The sequence below is a fragment of the Oncorhynchus kisutch genome, linkage group LG11 (assembly GCF_002021735.2).
Source record: "Oncorhynchus kisutch isolate 150728-3 linkage group LG11, Okis_V2, whole genome shotgun sequence".
Lineage (NCBI taxonomy): Eukaryota > Metazoa > Chordata > Actinopteri > Salmoniformes > Salmonidae > Oncorhynchus > Oncorhynchus kisutch.
The window spans coordinates 2,706,789-2,732,823 of NC_034184.2; the positions used below are offsets into that span (position 1 = coordinate 2,706,789).

Consider the following 26,035-nt stretch of genomic DNA (forward strand, 5'->3'; position numbering starts at 1 on the left):
GGTGACAAAATGGATGACACTGTGATAGACTGCATCCAATTTGCTGAGTAGAGTGTTGGAGGGTATTTTGTAAATGACATCGCCAAAGACGAGGATCGGTAGGATGGTCAGTTTTACGAGGGTATGTTTGGCATCACTACTCTGGACGGTTCTGACTTAAAATATGTGGACAACTACAAATACCTAGGTGTCTGGTTTGACTGTAAACTCCCCTTCCAGACCCACATTAAGCATCTCCAATCCAAAATGAAATCTAGAATCGGCTTCATATTTCGCAACATGAAGCCGATTCTAGAGGGAGGTCTAGAACTTAGGGAATTATTTGTACCAAATACAATGCTCTTCAGTTTGAGATTTTCAGGACCTGTTTATAACTGGACACCCATTCCAAAACAGACTGCAAATCTTTTAAGGGTTTCAGTGACTTCATTAGCTGTGGTTGATGATGCGTATATGGTTGAATCATCAGCATACATGGTTTGTTTAATGCCAGTGGAAGTTCATTGGTAAAAATAGAAACGAGTAGAGAGCCTAGAACTGCCCTGCGGTACGGTACAGCCCACTTGACTTATTTTGACATTAGAGAAGAAAATAAATGCCCGAGTTCTATTAGATATATAGCTCTGAATCCACAACATGGCAGAGGTTGAAAAGCCATAACAGGTTATGGTCAATAATATTAAAGGTTGCACTGAAATGTAACGGTACAACTCCCACAATCTTCTTATTATATCTTTCAGTCAGTCATGTGTGTCAGTGCAGTACATGTTGAGTGCCCTTCTCTATAAGCATGCCAAAGGTCTGTTAATTTGTTTACAGAGAAATAGCATATTTGGTCAAACACTATTTTTTACAACCGTTTGCTAGGAGCTGGCAGCAAACAGATAGGTCTGCTGTTAGGACAAGTAAAGGTCGCTTTGCCACACTTGGGAAGCGGAATTACTTTGGCCTCCCTCCAGGCCTAAGGATGAAGACTTTCCACGAAGCACAGATTTAAACATATGACAGATAGCAGTGGCTACAGAGTCAGCTACCATCCTAATTAGCTTTTCATCTCAGTTGTCAGTGCCCGGAGGTTTGTCATTATTGATCGATAACAATTTTTTCACCTCTCACATACAAACTTTACAAAATTCAGTTGCAATGCTTTTCTTTTTCATTATTAGTTTTTTTTGTGCATGAATAGGATGGCTCACTGTTCATTGTTGGAATTTTCTGCTTAAGTTTGCCCACTTTGCTAATGAAGTAATCATTAAAATAATTAACATCAAATGGTTTGTGATGAATCAGCCATCTGATTTGATGAAAAATGTCTTTCTGCCCATACTTTTATTTAAGGTGCTCTAATGTCCCCCCCCCCCCCCCCACCACCATTGACCGTAGCTTCATAATGGTTTATTTTTGTTGTTGAGTTTAGTCACATAATTTCTCAATTTTCAGTAAGTCAACCAGTCAAATGTGCAGCCAGACTTATTAGCCACTCCTTTTGCCCCATGTCTTTCAACCATAGTTGTTCAATTCCTCGTTAATCCACGGATCCTTAACAGTCAGATTGCATGTTTAATCATTTGAAGAAGCAATTTCATAAATGCATCAAGTGCAGCGTCTGGATGCTCCTCATTAATCACACCAGACCAACAAATATCATCCACATAAGAATCAAAGCAACATCTTTTGTATGATTTCTTATACACTATTTTAGGCCCAGCGTTGGCTGGCTTTCCTGGATATAACTTTGGCTTCCCTGGATATAGCCACTATATTGTGATCACTGCATCCAATGGGTAAGGATACAGCTTTAGAACAAAGTTCTACAGTATTAGTAAACATGTGATCAATACATGTGGTGATCTTGGTCCTGTAGTGTTTGTAAACACCCTGGTACATTGATTAAATCATTTGAACCAGATTACAGGCACTGTTTACAGTAAGAAGCTTCCTCTTGAGCGGACAACTTGATGAAAACCAGTCAATATTCAGGTCCCCAAGAAAGTAGACCTCTGTTTACATCACATACAATTTCAAGCATCATTTAGATACTGACTGTTAGCACTTGGTGGCAAATATAGAAACACCCCAAAAGAAAAGGCTTTAGATGTGCCAAGTGATCCTGCAACCACAACACTTGACGTAAGATCTTCTCTAAGCATTACAAGGATATGGCTCTGAATTTATACAGCAACACCTCCCCTTAAGCATTTCTGTCTCTTCTATAGATGTTATAGCCTTGTTTTGCTACTGCTGTATCATCAAATAAATTATCGGAGTCTCAGAAATGGCTAATATATGAAGGTTATCTGAAGTTAGCAAGTTAAGGATTTCATTAACCCGATTTCTAAGACTGCGTATTAATATGGGCTGTTTCAGCCCTTTCCTGGGAACTCATCAGAAAGACATAATACTGAAAAGAGCAAACAATCAATAGGTGAGTGTGCTGCGGGGTTGAAGCTGCTAACCAATAGGCTTGGCTCGCTCATCCCTTATAGGCTTCTGGGAGGTTGGACGATGAGCCCGTCACAGCGGATGTAAGTAATGTCCCCACTCGCTCTCTGCCAACTTTCATGGCTGTGTAGAAGTTCTTTCCTCTTCTGTCACACAACTTCAGGATAGTCCTCATTGAGGAAGATATACATTCCTCTCAAGTTCTTGGCTCTTTCCAGACCAGCTACCTTGTCCTTGAACCTCTGGAACTTGACAACTATGGGCCTTGGCCTGTCACCTGGGTTTTCCAGTCCTGTGGGTGCGCTCCACCTCAATCTTCCTGTGGTCCATCTTCAATTTCTCAGAAATAATTTTCCTCACTTTGTCCTCAGACTCCGCCCAGGTCTCGTGGAGATTCTGAAATTCTGTCCATGTTCCGCCTTGATTGTCCATCAAGTTGATTTATCTATCATTGTTATCATGGATTCCCACACATAATTGATGTCCTCTTTCACTGACTTACAGATTGCTGTCATCTTGCGGTTCTCCTGTTTCAACTCATCGATCCTGGGAGAACAGCAAACTGTTATTCAGGTCCTGGACCACTCTGGTCAGGTTGTCTGTTCTTTTATTAGTTGAATCCACCAGTAATTTGGACAAAACACTTGATGCTATTTTCTTGATGTTGTAACAACTGCTTGTAGAACATCCTTCACCTGTTATAGAAACACCACTGTCCTCAACGGTACTCTCACCGGCTTTGGTCTTTGTCATGGTAGCTCCTCGCAGTTCCAGACATGGCAGGTAACCGGTAAGATTGAAAACGACAAACAGCAGGGATCGAGACAACCACAAACCCGGGACAATCCGTGGTCCCAGCCGAAATGGCTAATCGCGTCGAGCCCTCAAGAAAACACTGCCAGCTTACATGCAGCTAGCTGCATTACCAAATTGCTTCTCAGACCCGTCTTTGGTCTGAGTACTTAAATTTGATATTTAAACGTTTTTTTGTTTTGTCATTATGGGGTATTGTGTGTAGATTGAGGGTAAAATAACTAATACATACATTTTAGAATAGAGCTGTAACGTAACAAAATGTGTAAAAAAGTGAAGGGGTCTGAATACTTTCTCTGTGTACACAGTGGCAAGAAAATGTATGTGAACCCTTTGGAATTACTTGATTTCAGCATAAATTGGTTAATCAAATTTGATCTGCTCTGCATCTAAGTCACAACAATAAACAAACAGTGTGCTTATACTAATAACACAAATTAATGTGTTTTTCTTGTCTTTATTGAATACATAAACATTCACAGGGTAAGTTGAAAAAGTATGTGAACCCACTAGGCTACTGACTTCTCCAAAAGCTAATTGGAGCTAATATCCCTAAAAGCCTTGATGTTCATCAGTCCACGGTAAGACAAATTGTCTATAAATGGAGAAAGTTCAGCACTGTTGCTACTCTCCCAAGGAGTGGCTGTCCTGCAAAGATGACTGCAAGAGCACAGTTCAGAATGCTCAATGAGGTTAAGAAGAATCCTAGAGTGTCAGCTTAAGACTTACAGAAATCTCTGGAACATGCTAACGTCTCTGATGAGTTTACGACACGTGAAACACTAAATAAGAATGGTGTTCATAGGCAAAATATTCTGTGGACAGATTAAACTAAAGTTGAGTTGTTTGGAAGGAACACAGCATCGTGTGGAGAAAAAAAGGCACAGCACACCAACATCAAAACCTCACCCCAACTGTAAAGTATGGTGGAGGGAGCATCATGGTTTGGGGCTGCTTTGCTGGCTCAGGGCCTGGACAGCTTGCTATCATTGACGGAAAAATGAGTTTCCAAGTTAATCAAGACATTTTGAAGGAGAATGTAAGGCTATCTGTCCGCCATTTGAAGCTCAACAGAAGTTGGGTGATGCAGCAGGACAACGACCCAAAACACAGAAGTAAATCAACAACAGAATGGCTTCAACAGAAGAAAATATGCCTTCTGGAGTGGCCCAGTCAGAGTCCTAACCTCAACCTGTTTTGAGATGCTGTGGCATGACCTCAGGAGAGCAATTCACACCAGGCATGTCAAGAATATCGCTGAACTGAAACAGTTTTGTAAAGGGGAATGTTCCAAAATGACTCCTGACCGTTGTGCAGGTCTGATACGCAACTACAGAAAACGTTTGGTTATTATTGTTGCCAAAAGGAGGGTCAACCAGTTATTAAATCCAAGGGTTCACATACTTTTCCCACCCTGGACTGTGAATGTTTACACGTGTTAAATAAAGACATGAAAACATGTTGTTTGTGTTATTAGTTTTAAGCAGACTGTGTTTGTCTTGTTGTGACCAAAAATTTTATGACCAATTTATGCAGAAATCCCAGTATTTCCAAAGGGTTCACATATTTCTTCTTGCCACTGTATTTGCAGGAAGTTCGCTGTTTTCCCCCAAAGAAATCTTTCCCCGTCCCCCCAAAATAAATATTTTAATATGGAGGGGGGCATACACACTGGGGTTTATATGGTTTTCTATCCATACTGTCCACCCAGTCCAATGACCTGACCATCCTGGTGAAATAGCGTGAAGAGGGAAGAACAGAAGATGCTTATTTGTACTGCATTTTTTTGTCCAAATAATTCCGATATGCTTGTTTGTAAAGCTGTGGTGCAAGTATTTTAAAGGTAAAAGATACCCACACACTGGCAGGCAGTGAGTTTGTATAAGAGGCATAGTAAGTGGTGTCAAACTGTGTAGAAATGCATTTTAAAAGGGGAAAAAAATAAGGACCCCCCCCCCGTCTACCGTTCTCCCACCCAGTATCACCCTTGATATATCAACACCAAACTGGATGCCATCTCTCAGCCCAAGCAAAACTTGGCAGCTGCCTAGATGACATCAGGTCATGGATGAAAGAGAACTTACTCCAGCTGAACAACTGCAAGATTACGTCAACACCCTGTTCGTGGGCCTTCCAGTCAAAATCACTGAAGAGGCTGCAACTTCTCCAGAATTGTGCTGCCAGAGTCCTAACCAGCAAGTCAGCCCACACCACCCCTGCAGAACTCCACTGGCTACCGGTTAACTATAGGATTGACTTTAAATTCCTCCTAGTGTTTAAAGGCTTGAATGGATTGAGTCCCACCTACATCAGGGACCTAATTCCTATCACTGCTCTAGCCAATCCCTACTGCGTCAAGTCCCCAAGACCATGTCTCCCTGGGGGACTGAGCCTTCTGCTCCCTTGCCCATTCACCTATGGCATGCTCTCCCTGACTATCTGAAAGCCACTCCATCATTATGAACTTTTAAAACAGGACTTAAAACCCATTTCTACAGAATGTCGGTCTTTTCTAGTCCTTATCTTGGAAGTCCCTTTAGATAGCAATAATACTGTCTCCTACCTTGATTCTAAATGATGTTTATATTGTATTTCTAATCTCCAGTCAAGCGGTATCGGTTGGGTTGTGCCAAGATAAGTGGTAGTCCTGACTCCTAGATGATTGCAGGGCAGGCAGCTCTGTATTTGAGAGCTGTCTACTTAAGGCAGTGTAAGAGGGAAGGATCCTTTCTCTGTTAGCTCTCTCTCATCGTGACAGGGATGGTTTAATGCTCATTGGCATCTAACAAGCAGGTGCGTCTGGTCAGACGAGGTGGGCGGAGAGGAGAGCAGGCTGGAGAGATTGGAGTTGTCTCAAACTCTTCAGAGGTCCTCATCAAAGGCTCTTGGCTGGAGAGTGAGAGAGGAGGGGAGGGTAGTCTACACGTCAGCCTGCATGTGAAGGAGAGGGGGCAGAGGGAAGAAGGAGGGAGGGTAGCCCTGCCTGTCCTCGGGGCAACCTTAGTAAAACACCATTGAGTGCTTGGTAGAGCACATTAATTTCAAATTGTCACATCCATGTATTTCATGTTTCCAGTCGTGTTGGGAAAGCTGCTCTCTGCTGTGATTGTGCCGCTGTGTGAAGGAAAGTTCAATGCTACCAACCCTGTTTTTATCTAGCTACTAGTATCCAACTGTTCTAGCCTATGCAACCCCTTTCTCTGTGTAGCCCCTCTGTCAGTTATTTTGGAACCAACTCTAAACCTTTCGTCTCTTCTTTCTCCAGACCTCCCTGGTTTAATGGGTCCAATCATCGGGATGTCGCCGGATAAGAAAGCAGAAACGCCGGGGATGCAGGGGGAAAGGGTGGGACTTAGGGGTTTGTGTGGGGGGGCGGGGACTCTCCCAGAGGCAGAGTGCGGTGCAGCCAGCCCATTGGCCACCAGTCTGGACCGGGGTTCCGGGGGCTCTGAGGATGAGGAGCTCACCAACCTCAACTGGCTCCATGAGAACCTGCTCCAGAACTTTACGCTAGGGGGGGGCGGTGAGGCCGGGGCCCAACACAGTGCCAGCCCCCTCTTTGACATTGAGGGCAACACCGGAGCCCCTCAGAACCCCCCCTCTTCATCCTTGTCACAGAGGGACTCGTTGAAGTCCAAGCCTCCCTTCTCATTCTCTCTGTTGATCTACATGGCCATAGAGCAGAGCCCCAGTAAGAGCCTGCCAGTGAAGGACATCTATGGTTGGATTGTACAGCACTTCCCATACTTCTCTTCGGCCCCCACCGGCTGGAAGAACAGCGTCAGACACAACCTGTCACTCAACAAGTGTTTCCGTAAGGTGGAGAGGAGCCTGGGAAAGGTAAGGGAACTTTGAGATGCACGTGCACACACACAGACACACTTTGTTTGTTTACCCTGCAAAGAGTTGGCAGTGCCTAGGTTGTGGGTTCGATTCCTTGCAAGGATAACCAGTTCTCATCTGACTAGGGGTGGTTGTTAGTAATCCAGTACTCGAACGGATGTCAATGCTTGATCTTTAACCAGAGATTAAAAATAAAATTCAAATACTGTAATACCATTTGGTGAAATGTGCTTTGTGACAGCCAGAATGGGCAAATAAAATATCAAAATGTTTTTTTGTTGTCTTGAAGTTGACCATTCATTTGCTAGTGTTGTATTTGTATAGTGCATTCGGAAATTATTCAGACCCCTTGACTTTACACATTTTGTTACGTTACAGCCACATATTGTCAAATAAAGTTTTTTTCCCCTGACTATTCTACTGAGGATCCCGAATGGCGCAGTGGTCTAAGGCACTGCATCTCAGTAGAAGAGGCGTCACTACAGGCCCTGGTTAGATTCCAGGCTGTATCACATCCGGCCGTGATTGGGAGTCCCATAGGGCAGCGCACAATTGTCCCAGTGTCGTCCTGGTTTGGCCGGGGTAGGCCGTCATTGTAAATAAGAATTTGTTCTTAACTGACTTGCCTAGTTAAATAAAGGTTAAATAAAAATACCAGTCCTTGCCACTGAAAAACATCCCCACAGCATGATGCTGCCACCACCATGCTTCACCGTAGGGATGGTGCCAGGTTTCCTCCAGATGTGACGCTTGTCATTCAGGCCAAAGCATTCAACCTTGGTTTCATCAGACCAGAGAATCTTGTTTTGCATGGTCTGCGAGTCTTTAGGTTCCCTTTGGCAAACTCCAAGAGGGCTGTCATGTGCCTTACTGAGGAGTGGCTTCTGTCTGGCCACTCAACCATAAAGGCCTGATTGGTGGAGTGCTGCAGAGATGGTTGTCCTTCTGGAAGGTTCTCCCATCTCCACAGAGGACCTCTGGAACTCTGTCAGAGTGACCATCTGGTTCTTGGTTACCTCCCTGACTAAGGCCCTTCTCCCCGATTGCTTAGCTTGGCCATGCGTCCGGCTCTGGGAAGAGTCTTGGTGGTTCCAAATGTCTTCCATTTAAGAATGATGGAGGCCGCTGTGTTCTTGGACCTTCAATGGTGCAGACATTTTTTTGGTACCCTTCCCCAGATCTGTGCCTCGACACAGTCCTGTCTCGGAGCTCTACGGACTATTCCTTCCACCTCATGGCGTGGTTTTTGCTCTGACATGCACTTTCAACTGTGGGACCATATATAGGCAGGTGTGGGCCTTTCCAAATCATGTCCAATCAATTGAATTTACCACAGGTGGACTCCAATCAAGTTGTAGAAACATCTCAAGGATGATCAATGGAAACAATATGCACCTGAGCTCAATTTTGAGTGTCATAGCAAAGGGTCTGTATATTTATGTAAGTAAGGTTGTCTGTTTTTATTTTTATTACATTTGAAAACATTTAGGCCTATGGATAAATGCTCACATTTCTTTCCAGTGCGGGCGTTATGTTATACAAATACAGTGCCTTGCGAAACTTTTCTCCCCCATTGGCATTTTTCCTACTTTGTTGCCTTACAACCTGGAATGAAAATAGATTTTTGGGGGGGTTTGTGTCATTTGCTTTACACAACATGCCTACCGCTTTGAGGATGATACATATTTTTTTTATTGTGAAACAAACAAGAAAAAGATGACATTGAAAACTTGAGCCTGCGTAACTATTCACCCCCCAAGTCAATACTTTGTAGAGCCACATTTTGCAGCAAATACAGCTGCAAGTCTCTAGGGAATGTCTCTATAAGCTTGGCACATCTTGCCACTGGGGTTTTTGCCCATTCTTCAAGGAAAAACTGCTCCAGCTCCTTCAAGTGGATGGGTTCTGCTGGTGTACAGCAATCTTTAAATCATACCACAGATTCTCAATTGGATTGAGGTCTGGGCTTTGACTAGGCCATTCCAAGACATGTAAATGTATCCCCTTAAACCACTCGAGTGTTGCTTTAGCAGTATGCTTAGGGTCATTCTCCTGCTGGAAGGTGGACCTCTGACCAGTTCCTGCCGATGGAAAAACATCCCCACAGCATGATGCTGCCACCACCCTGCTTCACTGGATGGTATTCTCATGGTGTTGGTGTTGGGTTTGAGCCAGACATAGCGTTTTCCTTGATGGCCAAAAAGCTCAATTTTAGTCTCATCTGACCAGAGTACCTTCTTCCATATGTTTTTTGGCGAACACCAAATGTATTTGCTTATTTTTTTCTTTAAGCAATGGCTTTTTTCTGGCCACTCTTCTGTAAAGCCCAGCTCTGTGGAGTGTACTGCTTAAAGTGGTTCTATGGACAGATACTCCAATCTCTGCTGTGGAGCTTTGCAGCTTCTTCAGGGTTATATCTTTTGTCTCTTTGTTGCCTCTCTGATTAATGCCCTCCTTGCCTGGTCCGTGAGTTTTGGTGGGCGGCCCTCTCTTGGCAGGTTTGTTGTGGTGCCATATTCTTAAAATGTTTTAATAATGGATTAGAGGTCGACCGATTTAATTGGCATGGCCATTTAATTAGGGACGATTTTCATAACAATCGTTCATTCAGCTAGCATTAAACTTATCTTATAAAAAAACAATCAATCTTCACATAATCACTAGTTAACTACACATGGTTTTTATATAAGTTAACTAGCTTGTTCTGCGTTGCATATGATCAATGCGGTGCCTGTTAATTTATCATAGAATCACAGCCTACTTCAACTTTGCCAAGCGGGTGATGATTTAACAAATGCGCATTTGCAAAAATCACAATTGTTGCAATAATGTACCTAATGATAAACATCAATCCCTTTCTTAAAATCAATACACAAATTTACCTGCATATATAGTTAAAAGAAATTCATGTTAGAAGGCAATATTAACTAGGGAAATTGTTACTTCTCTTGCGTTCTGTGCAAACAGAGTCAGGTTATATGCAGCAGTTTGGGCCGCCTGGCTCTTTGCGAACTGTTGAAAGGCCATTTAGCCCTAACAAAGACCATAATTAAATTGCCAGAATTTTACATAACTGACATAACATTGAAGGTTGTACAATGTATAACAGCAATATTTAGACTTAGGATTGCCACCCCTTCGATAAAATACAGAAAGGTTCCGTATTTCACTGAAAGAATAAACATTTTCTTTTCGATATGATAGTTTCTGGATTTGACCATATTAATGACCAAAGGCTCGTATTTGTGTGTTTATGATTTAATATTTGATAGAGCAGTCTGACAGCAGTGGTAGGCAGCAGCAGGCTTGTAAGCATTCATTCAAACAGCAGCTGTTTATGACTTCAAGCCTATCAACTCCCGAGATTAGGCTGGCAATACTAAAGTAAATATGAAATACAAATGGTATAGAGAGAAATAGTCCTATAATAACTACAACCTAAAACTTATTAACTGGGAATATTAAAGACTCGTGTGAAAAGGAACCACCAGGTTTCATATGTTCTGAGCAAGGAACTTAAACGTTAGCTTTTTTTACATGGCACATATTGCACTTTTACATTCTTCTCCAACACTGTGTTTTTGCATTATTTAAACCAAATTGAACATGTTTCATTATTTATTTGAGACTAAAGAGATTTTATTTATGTATTATATTAAGTTAAAATAAGTGTTCATTCAGTATTGTTGTAATTGTCATTTATTGCAAATATATTTATATATTATTTGGTCCTCCAATAATCGGTATCTGCATTGAAAAATCATAATCGGTCGACCTCCATAATGGATTTCATGGTGCTCCGTGGGATGTTCAAAGTTTCTGATATTGTTTTATAACCCAACCCTGATCAGTACTTCTCCACAACTTTGTCCCTAACCTGTTTGGAGAGCTCCTTGGTCTTCATGGTGCCGCTTGCTTGGTGGTGCCCATTGCTTAGTGGTGTTGCAGACTCTAGGGTCTTTCGAACCAAATGTATATATACACTGCGATCATGTGACAATTAGATTGCACACAGGTGGACAATATTTAACTAATTATGTGACTTCTGAAGGTAATTGGTTGCACCGGATCTTATTTAGGGGATTCATAGCAAAGGGGATGAATACATATGAACGTACCACTTTACCATTTTAAATTCTTTCATTTAAAAAAAATTTAACTTCACCAATTTGGACTATTTTGTGTATGTCCATTACATGAAAATGCATTTAAATTACAGGTTGTAATGCAACAAAATGTGAAAAACGCCAAGGGGGGTGAATACTTTTGCAAAGTACTGTATATACCTTATTACATTTGTGTACTAAAATAAATCATGTGAGGTACTTGAACTGTCAAAAAACGTGCCAATCTCTAATGCTGAGATTGAGACGATGGACGTCTTTCAGTGGGTTTAAAGTTGTCCCTTGTGGCTCAGTTGAGCATGGCGCTGGCAACGCCAGGGTTGTGGGTGCGATTCCCACGGGGGGGGCAGTACTGTAAGTTACTCTGGATAAGAGGATCTGATAAATGTTGTTCAAATTAGCTGTTAGTATCCTACCTTGGCTGTGTGAAAGTGTCATGAAGAATCATTGGAGCGCTATACTGATATTCTGTAGTGGCAGAGGCAGTAGTGTAACATTGATAATGTGCTCACTGTATTTGCAGCTGTTTCACAGCACCAACAGTACTGTGTTTCACAGCACCAACAGTACTGTGTTTCACAGCACCAACAGTACTGTGGCACGGTGCACCAACAGTGCAGGCAGGCTCTCTGGGCTCAATATGCAGGTGCTCAGTGTGAGCACACCTGTCTGCTGAACTGAGCGATCAGCACTGGTTCGAGATTATACACTACCTGGTGGTTTGCGTTGCCATGGTGACATTTCCTCCTTCCTGCCTGTGTGCCGGCTGGTAATCTGAGTCAAGGTTACATCACTCCTCCCTCCCTACTCCTCTCGCTTCCTTCTCCTCTCTTCCTCCTCATCTGGGTTGAAAAAGAACACCAGATATAGATGAGAGAACCGTTTACACACTTTCTCTCACACACAAACAGATGTACAAATGTGAACATATTGTTTTACATCATGGAGATGTGTGTTGTCTCAGTGGTAGTTAATGAACCTGCATATGGGATATATAACAACATCTTGGCTACAGTAGGGAGGTTCTACAAATGCAAGTCGTATGAAAAGGACTTTCCCAGTGCGTATAAAAAGCTAAACTCAGTCCAACCCTGTAATAAGCCATTTAAGGACGGCATGGAATGTTTATCGACAGTTTTCCTCCCATCATGCAGTTCACCCAGCAGGGCCTGGATTGGTAATCACATGCTCAGGTGACTGCATTATGAGTCATTATGGCAGCTAGAGAAACTAAAGCCCTGGTGAGGCTACAGTGAGAGTCAGCCATGCAGGCAAAACAGCTGTCTGCTGCTGCCTATCAAGAGGTCCTGTATGGCTTAGTTTATAGAGCATGGCACTAGCAACGTCAGGATTGTGGGTTTTTATTCCCGGGCCACCCATACATAAAATGTATGCATGCATGACTAAGTCGCTCTGAATAAAAGCGTCTGCAAAATGGTATTTATTATTAGTGTTAAGCTTAGTCATGAAAGCTTTGCCAGAGTCTTGTGGTACTACAATGAGATACTATATGAATGTATCCACTAAGAAATGCTCAGTTGAAACTTTTAGCTACAGTGTTCTCCAAATTAACACCACCCAGGTCAGTCTTATTGTATTTTGTAATGTAGTGTGTGATGTTTATTTCAGCTGAATGGTAAGGGTTCTCTGTGGTGTGTGGACCCAGAGTACAGGCCCAACCTGATCCAGGCGCTCAAGAAGCAGCACTTCCCTGCAGCACATGCCTTCTGCACACCGCCTGCCTCCCCACCGCCTGCCTCCTCACCGCCTGCCACCTCACCCCATAGACATCTCTTCCTGCCGGGCTGCTCTCTCAAAGGTGAGTCCTACCCCCCAACTTAACTTGCAAGAACACTTTTAGCACTCATCTGTTCTTCTTGTGAGGCACCAGTGTGACAGTGGACAAGGAGTAGCTGCAGCGAAAACCAGCAAACCTTTACTCAACAACTCTTCAAAAAAACAGGTAGCGAAAACCAGCGAACCTTTACACAACAACTCTTCAAAAAAAAACAGGTAGGCCTGTTGAGAACAAGTTCTCATTTCCAACTGCGCCCTGGCCAAGAAAGTGAAGCAGTGCGACAAAAATAAACAGTTACACATAATCTCTGCTGATGATCACACCTCAGATTCTCTAGAAATATGATTCATAATAAATTAGATCCAGTTTCAGCTGTCTCGCTGCATGTCATTTCAAATTCACATGGTTGTTGCCTCTGCACATTTTCATCATGCAACTTTGGCCGACAAGACATTCAACATAACCATCCTCTCATCTTTAATAATTAGAATCCATAGCGACCAGCGAAGGCCTTTAGGTTACTATAGCGGCCGTGAATAGTCTTGTTTTTCTAACAATATTATCTGTGTGAATATCGCAAAATGTATTGCTGACAACCTGTTGTATTTGCATGGCTTGACAAGGTGAGTGAAATAAGTCAATGACAGATATATGTTTGTTGCGGTCAATGTTTGGTGCTGTGAAAGTCATGTCATTGTAACTTGGTTGGTACAGGTGAGCACATCAGCGGTGAAGCTCGAATGATTGCTCTCTGTCTCATGGATAGCTGCAGTGTTTAGTTGTATATATTCTGCTAACTAGTTGGTTGTCTTGATGTTATTCATATGGAAACAGCCCAAGCTGCTTGCTATAGCTAGCTAACTAGTTAGTCTGTCAGACAAGAAAAGTTGTTTAGTGGTACATTTTGGCAGCGCTCACAAAGCGTCAACCTCAGCTGTCATTTTCACGAGCTAGCCATACAGACAAGCAGCTGAAATGAAGGCTAGAGTAATTTGTGATTATCTATTGGGTTTAGGTTATGGTTTGTTAGGTTGACATTGCCTCATTTTCCTATTATTTGACAGCTTAGCGGTCGTGTTAGGGTAGTGGATGCCAGCGCAGTGGAGCTCATTTGATGAGTTGGATATACGTTTACATAGCCAGCTAACAAGTTGCTTGTGTTGTCCTGTTTTCCTGATGCAATTAATTTGGAAACTAATCAGCTAACATTAGAGAAGGAGATGAACGATCTGAGAGACAAGGCAAGAAGGGCATTCTGCCATCAAAAGGAACATCAAATTCAACATACCAATTAGGATCTGGCTAAAAATACTTGAATCAGTTATAGAACCCATTGACCTTTATGGTTGTGAGGTCTGGGGTCCGTTCACCAACCAAGAATTCACAAAATGGGACAAACACTAAATTGAGACTCTGCATGCAGAATTCTGCAAAAGTATCCTCTGTGTACAACGTAAAACACCAAATAATGCATGCAGAGCAGAATTAGGCCGATACCTGCTAATTATCAAAATCCAGAAAAGAGACGTTAAATTCTACAACCACCTAGAGAGAGAAGTAGTTGTAGAATTTTGATAATTTTCAGGTATCGGCCTAATTCTGCTCTGCATGCATTATTTGGTGTTTTACTTTGCTTTATCTTGAACTCAGTAATCTACAGCAGCATTCTAGAATTCTATTGGGGTCTGAAGGGTTATTTGTCATTTTAGTCATTTGTTTTATTTCAAACCATAGAGGCCTCGATGTAGATTATTCTGATCTGAATCCTCTCATTTCTTTCTCCCCCTACCCTCTTGTTTGGTAACCTTGACTACAGAGGCCCTGCTGATAATTCTCCAATCCTCTCGGTGATTAGAAATCATTTTAGAGAACCTGAAGTGTGGTATGGCGAGAGCTAGGAAACCTCCCTCTAGCCCCTCCTTGACTGGCCACACACACACTGGCTATTTCACTGACCACCATGCATGTTCTCTCCTCTTGCAGAGTCTGACATAGATGCTGCCACTGCCATGATGCTCTTAAACGCCGCCCCTGGCCATCACCATGCCAATCCATGTAAGAGACTCCACCCCACACCATGCCCACACCACTTCTCTCTCTACACCTTCTAACTACTCTCTCTTTTTCTCAATTTAAGGGCTTTATTGGCATGGTTAACATTGTCAAAGCAAGTGAAGTAGATCATTGTTTATTTCACTTTTGTTTATTAACAGTAAACATTACACTCACAGAAGTTCCAAAAGAATAAAGACATTTCATTATGTCCATTGTCCTATTTGCACATCGTTACAACACCGTGTTGTAACGATGTGCAAATAGGACAAAAGGGAAAATAAATAAGCATAAATATGGGTTGAATTTACAATGGTGTTTGTTCTTCACTGGTTGCCCTTTTTATTGTGGCAACAGGTCACAAATCTTACTGCTGTGAGGGCACATTCTGGTATCTCTCTGTGTCACCCACCCGTTTTCACACTTTCATCTTTCTTTATTGCTTTTGCATCCCTCACCCAGCATCTATCCACCCTTATAACACATATTTACCTTTATTTAACTAGGCAAGTCAGTTAAGAACAAATTCTTATTTTCAATGACGGCCCTAGGAACAGTGGGGTAACTGCCTGTTATCCCCTCTCCATTGATTCATATATGCACTCAACAGCACAGTTGAAGTCCCACTCACATATTGTCATTCTAAGCCAGACAAGGTTGCATACAGAATTCTCTTCCTGTGAATAACCGGAAGACTTAGAGGGCGAGCACACCATCCACCGCTTCCGAGCATATTACTCGCCAATGTCCAGACAACAAGGTGGACAAAATTAGGGCCCGAATTGCCTTCCAGAGAGACATCAGAGATTGTAACTTTCTCTGTTTCACGGAAACATGGCTCACTCGGGATGTGTTGTCAGTCAGTACAGCCACCCGGTTTCTTCACGCATCACGCCTACAGAAACAAACATCTCTCTGGTAAGAAAAAGGGCCGGGGTGCGTGGTGTAATCATAACAACATACAGGAACTCAAGTACTTTTGTTCACCTGACCTAGAATTCCTTACAATCAAATGCCGACCGCATTATCTACCAAGAGAATTCTCTTCGATTATTGTCACAGCCATGTATATTCCCCCAAAGCAGACACATCAATGGCCCTGAAAGAACTTCACTGGACTCTATGTAAACTGAAATGGTCCACCCACACAGACAGTGTGGTGAAGAAGGCGCAACAGTGCCTCTTCAACCTCCGGAATCTGAAGAAATTTGGCTTGTCACCTAACACTCACAAACTTTTACAGATGCACAATCGAGAGCATCCTGTCGGGCTGTATCACCGCCTGGTAAGGCAACTGCACTGCCCTAAACCGCAAGGCTCACCGGAGGGTGGTACGGCCTGCACAATGCATCACCGAGGGCAAACTTACCTGCCCTCCATGACACCTACAATACCTGATGTCACAGGAAGGCAAAAAAAGATCAAGGACAACAACCACCCGAGCCACTGCCTGTTCACCCCGCTATCATTCAGAAGGCGAGGTCAGTACAGGTGCATCGAAGCGGGGACCGAGAGACAGCTTCTATCTCAAGACCATCAGACTGTTAAACAGCCATCACTAACATACAGACTCAAATCTCTGGCCACTTCAATAAATGGATTACTAGTCACTTTAAATAACGCCACTTTAATAATGTCTACATATCCTACATTACTCATATGTATATACTGTATTCTATACCATCTACTGCATCTTGCCTATGCCGTTTGGCCATCACTCATCCATATATTTATATGTACATATTCATCCCTTTACATGTGCGTGTATAAGGTAGTTGTTGTGAATTAGTTAGATTACTTGTTAGATATTACTGCACTGTTGGAACTAGAAGGAAAAGCATTTCGCTACACTCTCATTAACATCTGCTAACCATGTGTATGTGACCAATAAAATGTGATTTGATTTGTTGTATTTTCTCCCATGTCTTCTCATAGTGTTCATTCGACTAGGACACTTCTGCCACTGCTGTTGCCATCAATTGTTCTGGATGTTAATTACTGTTGTCTGCTGAACAGAGACACTGCCTAGACCGCCGCTTATTTGATTAAAAACACTTGTCTTTATCACACAACCCAATCCTACTGCCCTATTGCACCCTGAAACGCTCCTTCTTTAGTGTCAGGATGTTCTCCTCCTCCCTCTAAATCTCGCTATACTCTTCTTTCCCTCCCTGTCCCAGGTGATCCAGAGAGTCCCTTGGACCTGTCCCGGCCAGACTTGGTCCTGGTCAGCAGCGATCCTAACCAGGACCACAACTACAGCAGTATGGCCCTGCAGCGCTGCTCCTCCCGCTCCTCCTCCTCCTCCCTCGACGATGGGGGCCCCTCCCCTGGCCATGCCCACCACAGGCCCCGTACATGCCGCGCTGGCAGTGAGGGTTTCCATAGTGACGAGGACGACTCCGACCTCGGGGACCGGGACGAGAGAGGCGGCCGCCCCCGGCCTGCTCCTCGCCGCTCCTCCTCCTCTTCGGTGAAGCGCCCGGCGGGTAAGAGGGCCCGTAGGGAGCTGACAGCCAACCCAGAGCTGGATGAGGAGCTGAAGGAGGCGGCCGGGTCTCTGCTCCACCTGGCTGGGATCCGTACCTCCATGGACCTTAACAAACGGAGCGCCAAGAGCAAAAAACTGAACAGGAAATGAGGTTGTCATACTTTCCTGCCCTTGCCCTCAGACTCCTGACCCTGTAACCCCTGACCCCTGATCTGATCATGTGTCCTGATTGGTCTTGGTTGTGCCTCCTTTTCTGGTTGCTAATTTTAAGCCTGTTTTTGGTTTGACACATGATGGGATATCCCTCACTATCCAACACAACAAATGGCAATAGTATCATTGACACAGGATAACAAAGCCATATTGAGACTTTTGAAACTGGGGTGTATCAGGTGGGTGGGTCAGGGTAAAACAGGGGTGTTTGAGGACTACTGAGAAGAACCATCACAAAACTGCTTGTTGTTTCTGATGGCTTCGCTGCAGATCTTTACAACTCAAATAATGTTTTGAGGGATAAGACGGGAAAAGCTGAAACTTTTTATAACTCAAAGCGTTGCATGCTTCCTCAACTTGTGTCCTCTTCCAAGTGAACCTATTTCTAAGAGAATGAGTGCATGTCTCTAACAAACTAACCTCTCCTCATGTTGAAGTCAGTTTCTCCATGCTGAAGATACCACTGTTTTTTGATAGGTGACATCCTTGGTCTGGAAAACCTTCCAAAGAGATGCAATAACTTAAACCACTTTTTGTATTTTTCCTGGGTTGATAATGGTACTGTTGATGATGGTGTTGTTTAAAAACAACAGATTAAAGTAGTGCGGCTGATCGTAAACATCCTTCCACGGAGTGGAACGCTGGACTGGGTCCATGTCAGGGTTTAATAGCAGGGAATGGAAACGTAACCAAGGGAATGTTGGAACTCTGCTACTGCCATGGTGGGCAGGGAAATAAAATAAAAGGTGTCCGACTGCTAGATCAGGAAGAGTCCACTCTAGTCCTACTCTGAGAGAAACATCATGACATCTAGATCAGGAAGAGTCCACTCTAGTCCTACTCTGAGAGAAACATCATGACATCTAGATCAGGAAGAGTCCACTCTAGTCCTACTCTGAGAGAAACATCATGACATCTAGATCAGGAAGAGTCCACTCTAGTCCTACTCTGAGAGAAACAGAATTACATCTTCATTGCATTAGAACCTACTCTTCATCTCTCTTCCTCTGCTGACCCCTCTAATTCTGTCATACATTGTGTTTAGTGTGTAAACTGAGAAATTACATTTAATATATTCTATCCTGTCTTGACCTATTCTATCTTATCCTATGCAAGGTGTAGTGTAGACTAATCTGGCTGAAACTAAGCAAATGTTGTAACCATAGTGATACCAAGACAATGCGCTTGGCATGAGGGCACTCACTGGCAGATGTGCTGCTCAGTTTTCAATCATGTAATACTAGTCACACCTACTCGAACGTTAGTATTCAGGCCAAAGGGAAGTTAAAACAAAGATGTTATAATAGTGTTGTTGTGAGGTTAGATGGACAATGTTGTGAGAGACTTATTGTACTACTGCCCCTCCTGAATGGTGTTGGCTGACCCTGTGGCAGAGTTCAGACTGTGGTGACAGAAAGAGGCTTTGCTTCGTTAAGGAAACCCTGAGGGCAAAATCAGGAAGTGCACCACTCTTCTCTACACTGTACAGTAATGTGTTTAGGGCCAGTTGATTACACCGAGTTCAGTGACGGAAAGTACAGGATGTGGAAACAGAACTTGTGTAGTGATGAGGCCAGACTGATGCTCTTTGGGGCTTGCATGTATTAACTTGCATTAGTAAGCAAAATGCCAATATGCCCATATGATTAGAATAGCTTTTAGTTGGTGCACTGCAGTACAGTGTACTGTCCTCTGTCATGAGCGAACTTAAGTGCAAGTTAGGTTTCCACTTGTTGTATCACAGGAAATGTTAAATTAAGTCGCGTTAGTAAGTATAGATTGTATGCAGTGCCAAACATGAATTTGTGTCACAGAAGTGGAACTACCAAGGCCATTGCAACCATCTTCCTCTTCTCACAGCATTTGTGACTGACAGTAATGTTGTTGCCCCTGTTTTTTAGAAGCCTGCCAACAGGAAATGTAGGAGAACTCTGACCTAGTCTGATATTCAGTTTATTTTGGTTGTTCTGGAATGGGAATCGCCGTATTCTTTGAAAGGGGATTTTGTTCTTAGAACTAAACTGCAGTTCTCCTAAATAAGATGGACATGGAATACACTGGTCTTAACTGGTTGTGAATAAACAAAGAACAAATGAATGGTGTCCATTAAATGTATAATTAATTTATAATGGACTATTGAAAGGAGCTTCTATCAAATAAAGGTAATTTGAAGTGAGTGGAAATGTTACTTCCTCTCTCCCTTCTGGAAAATCCTTTTGAGACTTAGTTTTATTTTCCAAATGATATTTTACTGCCATAGACCACTATTTTCACTATGTGTTATAGTGATAGTGTGTCTGAGAAAGTACTGTATATGGCCAATGTATATTGTCTTTCGAGCGGGTGTTTTTCAATTTAACCATGACTGCCAAGTTTTCCAATGTTTTGTTGTTGGATAAAAGACTATTGATTAACATGGATTCTGAACCATTTTTTTTTGTGCCAACTGTGATGTACAGAGAAGCAACGGTAGACATTTCCCTATCTTGATAGGAAAAGTTGATTTAATCATCATAAAGGTGTTGAAGTTTATCTGAATTTGTACTGTTTAGATAATATTCTGACTGCCCTAAGTAGTCACACCATAGATATTAGTTGGCACCCCCTCTCCATGTTAGGATCCTGCTACCATAGATGTCGCCTACACTTACTGAAACTAAAAACACACATTTGAGGGTTGCCCTGGTGTTAGTCTTGATACCCCCATGGACTTCTGTTTAAACTTAGATAGTTGAGGACAACTTCCAGTAACTTGTTCATGCTGTTGCTAGAAGAAAGCTCATCAGACTCAACATGAAGATGATCCTGAGTCTCTCAGTAATTTTCTTTTATACTGAACAAAAATAATGCAACAAGCATTTTTACTGAGTTTGTTTATAAGGAAATCAGTTAAAATAAATAAATTGGGCGCTAATCTATGGATTTCACAAGGGTACAGCCATGGGTGAGTCTGGGCGCCAGACCCAGCCAATCCGAATGAGTTTCTCCACAAAAAGGGCTTTATTACAGACAGAAATACTCCTCAGCATCTTAGACTAATAAACACGATGAGGCACCCTAGGGGTCTGTATCGTCACCAATAATGTTCACTTGACATGGTGACAGATAATGCTAAACTCAAAGCTACATACATAGGATGCTTCATTGTTTGAAAATGTGTTGTATTGATTATGCGTTTTTATTTTCTGTTGCAATTTATTGATTATGATAAAGCGTTTTGTCGCATTTAACTAACTAAAGCTGCCGACCCAGTATCCTTCAGTCGTCTGCCATGTCTGTTAGACAGACCTTTTGGTTTTTGTATGCTAACCTCTTAATAAAATGTTTATAAAGTTTATTTTCACCAAAGATATGCAATTTGCATTATATATGGTATTACAAAATAAATAAAATCTTGTTTTATTTTTGGGCCTGTTTGTTTTTCAATTGTTAATGTTTACTTCTTCGATGAAATGGTCAAATTATAAAGCCAAATCTCTCATAAAAGGATATACTGTATCAAGATAAATCTAATTTCTGCATTACCACTGACTAAAAAGCCTTAATGATATTGACATGAGTGCATTTGGGGAAATGATGTATTAAAAAACCTACACATTTGAACAACCAAAAATATGGGACAAAGACCTTGGTTATGAAATCCCAAAAGTTCATGCTTTGTTAATAAAATGTTGATTAACATCCCCACCTGCTGTTTAGGGCAGGTAATGACTAACCTTAAATGAATGGGAGGTCAGAAGTGACTTGTAATGCAAATAATTATAGGTCCCATTGTCCCAAGGGACAAACGTCTTAGTCTGTAACATATTTGACTTCAAAGCTTTACCCCATTTGACCACTCAAAACTGTGAAAATTGTCCAAATAATGAATTTCTACAATAAGGAACTCAGCCCTTTCTTGTGATAGTTACACATCAGGCAGTGCACTGCTCATGACTGCCAATTTAAGCCCCCAAAAAACTTGTGCATGAAATTCTTGACAATTCTAAAATAAAGCATATCCTACATCCAAGAGGAAGTCTTACCTGATATGCCATTATAGTCCTAGATAATACAGCGTCCTCTAGTGGTGAACCACTATTACATCAATGAGTTTACTTCTAAGATCAATCTGTTTTATTAGCAACTAGATAACAGAAAAATGCTATCTTATCCAGCATTAGGCCCTCGTAAAAATGTATTAAGCCTTAAGGCTGAGTTGGTAAAATTGTATTGCAATACTGACACATTGTGTTCTAAGGATGTGTATTGATTGGCTTTGTATTGTGTGTGTGAGAGATCACACACAACCCCAGGAAACATGCAAGGAATGATGGGATGCCATCTCTTACAGTAGCCATTCATGGTTCTACACTACAGCACAGAGCTAAGCTGATGTAAGAAACGCAGAGCAGCGATACACACTGACTGGTGGTTGATAGTGTGACGTGCATTTGATGGTAAGGGTGATTGAGCAGAGAGGGAATCTCACTGCTTCTGTATTTTGTTGACAGTGCTGTTGATGGTGATGCTGTCAAAGAAAGAGGTGACAGACATGGGAACAGTTAGTAGTCTCTTCCTACAGCTGAGCATGACTGAACAGTTACAAACAATGAATCAGTAGAAGATTTGCATCCATCTGATCTGCCCCTTTTCATTAGAGATGACATCTGATATGATGAAGAGACACCAAGCTAGTTTTTCTTCCTTTCAGCAACTATACTAGTGCATCAGGGTTGGGGTCAATTCCATTTCAATATAAGAAGTAAACTGAATTTCAAATTCTCCTCATTCATAAGCAATTGGGATCAGAGGAATTGGTTTCAGTTTCTGAATTCAAATGCAATTTACCCCATGCCTGGGCAATCCTTGGTTTGAGGCAAAGATGGTGGATAAAGAAGCTGTCTCATAAAAGCAATTTACTATTGGCAGGGGAGCAACTTGGTTTTAGAAGTGGGGGGGGGGACATAATTATTTTTATCCATTTGGATACACTCCAAACAGCCTACCCAATGCTCAGAGACTACCGTTGCCTTGTTTTGTATCACATTCCAATGACAAAACTGTGTGGGGGCATGTCCCTCCCGTCCCCAGTGAAAGTTGTGCCCCTGACTATTGGACAAAATGGTCAAGTGTGTGTTCCCTCTCTTGCGTGAGCATGCTTTCCCACGTGAGCTCACGGTTCCTCCATAATCTCTGGCATGCTCACTCAAGAGATGGAACTCCCACATACACAGATAGGATGTTTTCTGTGGGAAACTGCCGAATATCAGCTGGCTCTGGTATACTTATCCCCCCCACCCTCAACCAGAAAAATATTTACTTGTGAGAAGTCTCGCTTTCTCTTCCATCTCTGGTTTGAGGTTTACGTCACCATTAGGCCAACTCCCAACAGATTCCTTTCCTACGTGACATTACTAGTCCTTCACAATGATCCTTCCACCAACTGGACTCAAGGAAAGCAGAGCCTGGTGCCTCAGAGTAGAGTATAGGTCCATCTGTGGGTGAACATTCACCAGACAGGAGTGCATGAATAGATAGACATTTAACTGAGAGGAGGTAGTCTATTACCCATGATGCCATCCAAGGTCCCATACATGAAAGCTTCTTCGCTCTATTTCACTGACATGAATCATGAATGAGCTTTGCTCAGCAATTTCACAGATCAATGATCCATACATGAAGGCATTGAACCTCACCATCTGACTGTCAGTATTTTTGCCTGATAATTGCCAAGTGACTGTGTCCCAAATTACCTTCAGGCCCTGTTCAAAAGTAGTACACTAAATAGGGAATAGGGTGTCATTTGTGACACAGAGTGTCTTTTGAGTGAATACACAATCAGTTTGCCACCAACCTCACAACATGGGCTCTACAGATGTCAGTCAGGAACTAAGCATCATGACAGCTGAACACAAAGGAGGGGACCTCTGCTGATAAGTTTGCACTTGTGATTGATAAAGAAGTATGTTTTTATTACACCGATTTACATAGACAGCGGAGCTGTGATAAAGGCCATGTACAGGAGTACTGCTGTCTGTAGGATTATTTGACTGGCATTAGCAGATCAACTCATGGTTCGAATCACAGTGACTCTTGGGGTGCCCAACGTGTCTTATGGGTGCCAGATGTCAATATCTTTGAGGGGGGCCGTATTGATATTTAAATTCTCATGGGGGGCCTGTTTTGATGCCCTCTCTAGCACCCCTGTAATCCGAACCCTGTGTGTCGGGGGAAAGAAAAGGGTCATCCTGTCTATCCTACAGCAGGCAATCGGTTGTGTCAGATATGTCAGGAAGACTGTAATAATAAACCTATGCCATCTTCTACTTCAGACAACACAAAGAAACCACATTGACCAAATATATTTCTCCAATATCAGATGAATTGACAAATTACCTAGATCTACTTTGAAATGGAGTAGGCCTATAGCGCATGGCTTGGCCTTCAAATCAAATCCAATCTTTGTTGCATGCCCTGAATTCAACAGGTGTAGACCTTGTAGACAGTGAAATGCTTACTTACAAGCCCTTAAGCAACAATGCAGTTAAGGAAAAAAATGAAATAAATATAACTAATAATTAAGGAGCAACAATAAAATAACAGTAGCGAGGCTATATATAGGGGGTTCCGGTACAGAGTCAATGTGCGGGGGCACCGGTTAGTTAAGGTAATTGAGGTAATATGTACATGTAGGTAGAGGTAAAGTGACTATGCAGCACTGTAAAAATGGGGTGGGTGGGAACAATGCAAATAGTCCGGGTAGCCATTTGATTAACTGTTCAAGAGTCTTATGGCTTAGGGGTAGAAGCTGTTAAGCCTTTTTGACCTAGACTTGGCACTCCGGTACCACTTGCCGTGCGGTAGCAGAGAGAACAGTCTATGACTAGGGTGGCTGGAGTCCTTGGTAATTTTTGGGGCCTTCCTCTGACACTGCCTGGTATAGAGGTCCTGGATGGCAGGAAGCTTGGCCCCAGTGACTTACTAGGCCATACACACTACCCTCTGTTCTGCCTTGCGGTCGAGTCCAAGCAGTTGCCATACCAGGCGGTGATGCAACCAGTCAGGATGTTCTCGATGGTGCAGCTGTAGAACTCTTTGAGGATCTGAGGACCCAATCCAAATCTATTGAGTATCCTGAGGGGCAATAGGCATGGTCGTGTCCTCTTCACAACTGTTTTGGTGTGTTTGAACCATTATAGTTTGTTGGTGATGTGGACACCAAGGAACTTGAAGCGCTCAACCTGCTCCACTACAGCCTTGCCTATGAGAGTGGGGGCGTGCTCGGTCCTCCTTTTTCTGTAGTCCACAATAATCTCCTTTGTCATAGTTATCCTGGCACCACTGACAAGTCTCTGACCTTGTCCCTATAAGCATTAACCATATACAGTGGGGCAAAAAAGTATTTAGTCAGCCACCAATTGTGCAAGTTCTCTCACTTAAAAAGACAAGAGAAGCCTGTAATTTTCATCATAGGTACATTTCAACTATGACAGACAAAATGAGAGAAAAAAATCCAGAAAATCACATTGTAGGATTTAATGAATTTATTTGCAAATAAGAAAATAAGTATTTGGTCACCTACAAACAAGCAAGATTTATGGCTCTCACAGACCTGTAACTTCTTCTTTAAGAGGCTCCTCTGTCCTCCACTCGTTACCTGTATTAATGGCACCTGTTTGAACTTGTTATCAGTATAAAAGACACCTGTCCACAACCTCAAACAGTCACACTCCAAACTCCACTATGGCCAAGACCAAAGAGCTGTCAAAGGACACCAGGAACAAAATTGTAGACCTGCACCAGGCTGGGAAGACTGAATCTGCAATAGGTAAGCAGCTTGGTTTGAAGAAATCAACTGTGGGAGCAATTATTAGGAAATGGAAGACATACAAGACCACTGATAATCTCCCTCGTTCTGGTGCTCCACCCAAGATCTCACCCCGTGGAGTGAAAATGATCACAAGAACGGTGAGCAAAAATCCCAGACCCACATGGGGGGACCTAGTGAATGACCTGCAGAGAGCTGGGACCAAAGTAACAAAGCCTACCATCAGTAACACACTACGCCGCCAGGGACTCAAATCCTGCAGTGCCAGACGTGCCCCCCTGCTTAAGCCAGTACATGTCCAGGCCCGTCTGAAGTTTGCTAGAGAGCATTTGGATGATCCAGAAGAAGATTGGGAGAATGTCATATGGTCCGATGAAACCAAAATATAACTTTTTGGTAAAAACTCAACTCGTCGTGTTTGGAGGACAAAGAATGCTGAGTTGCATCCA

The 26,035-nt window shown here is 42.6% G+C and overlaps 1 protein-coding gene across 1 annotated transcript in view; it reads left to right on the plus strand.

Moving 5' to 3' along the window:
* The window catches only part of LOC109900102 (forkhead box protein N2), a 41,459-nt gene extending 20,273 nt beyond the window's left edge, over positions 1–21,186 (plus strand). Inside the window, exons 2-5 of the mRNA XM_020495836.2 lie at positions 6,521–7,095; positions 12,852–13,041; positions 15,004–15,075; positions 17,253–21,186. Of these exons, the coding sequence (XP_020351425.1) occupies positions 6,535–7,095; positions 12,852–13,041; positions 15,004–15,075; positions 17,253–17,713 (1,284 nt within the window). The 5' untranslated portion in view covers positions 6,521–6,534 and the 3' untranslated portion in view covers positions 17,714–21,186. The remainder of the gene's footprint in view (positions 1–6,520; positions 7,096–12,851; positions 13,042–15,003; positions 15,076–17,252) is intronic.
* Positions 21,187–26,035: the final 4,849 nt, after the last annotated feature.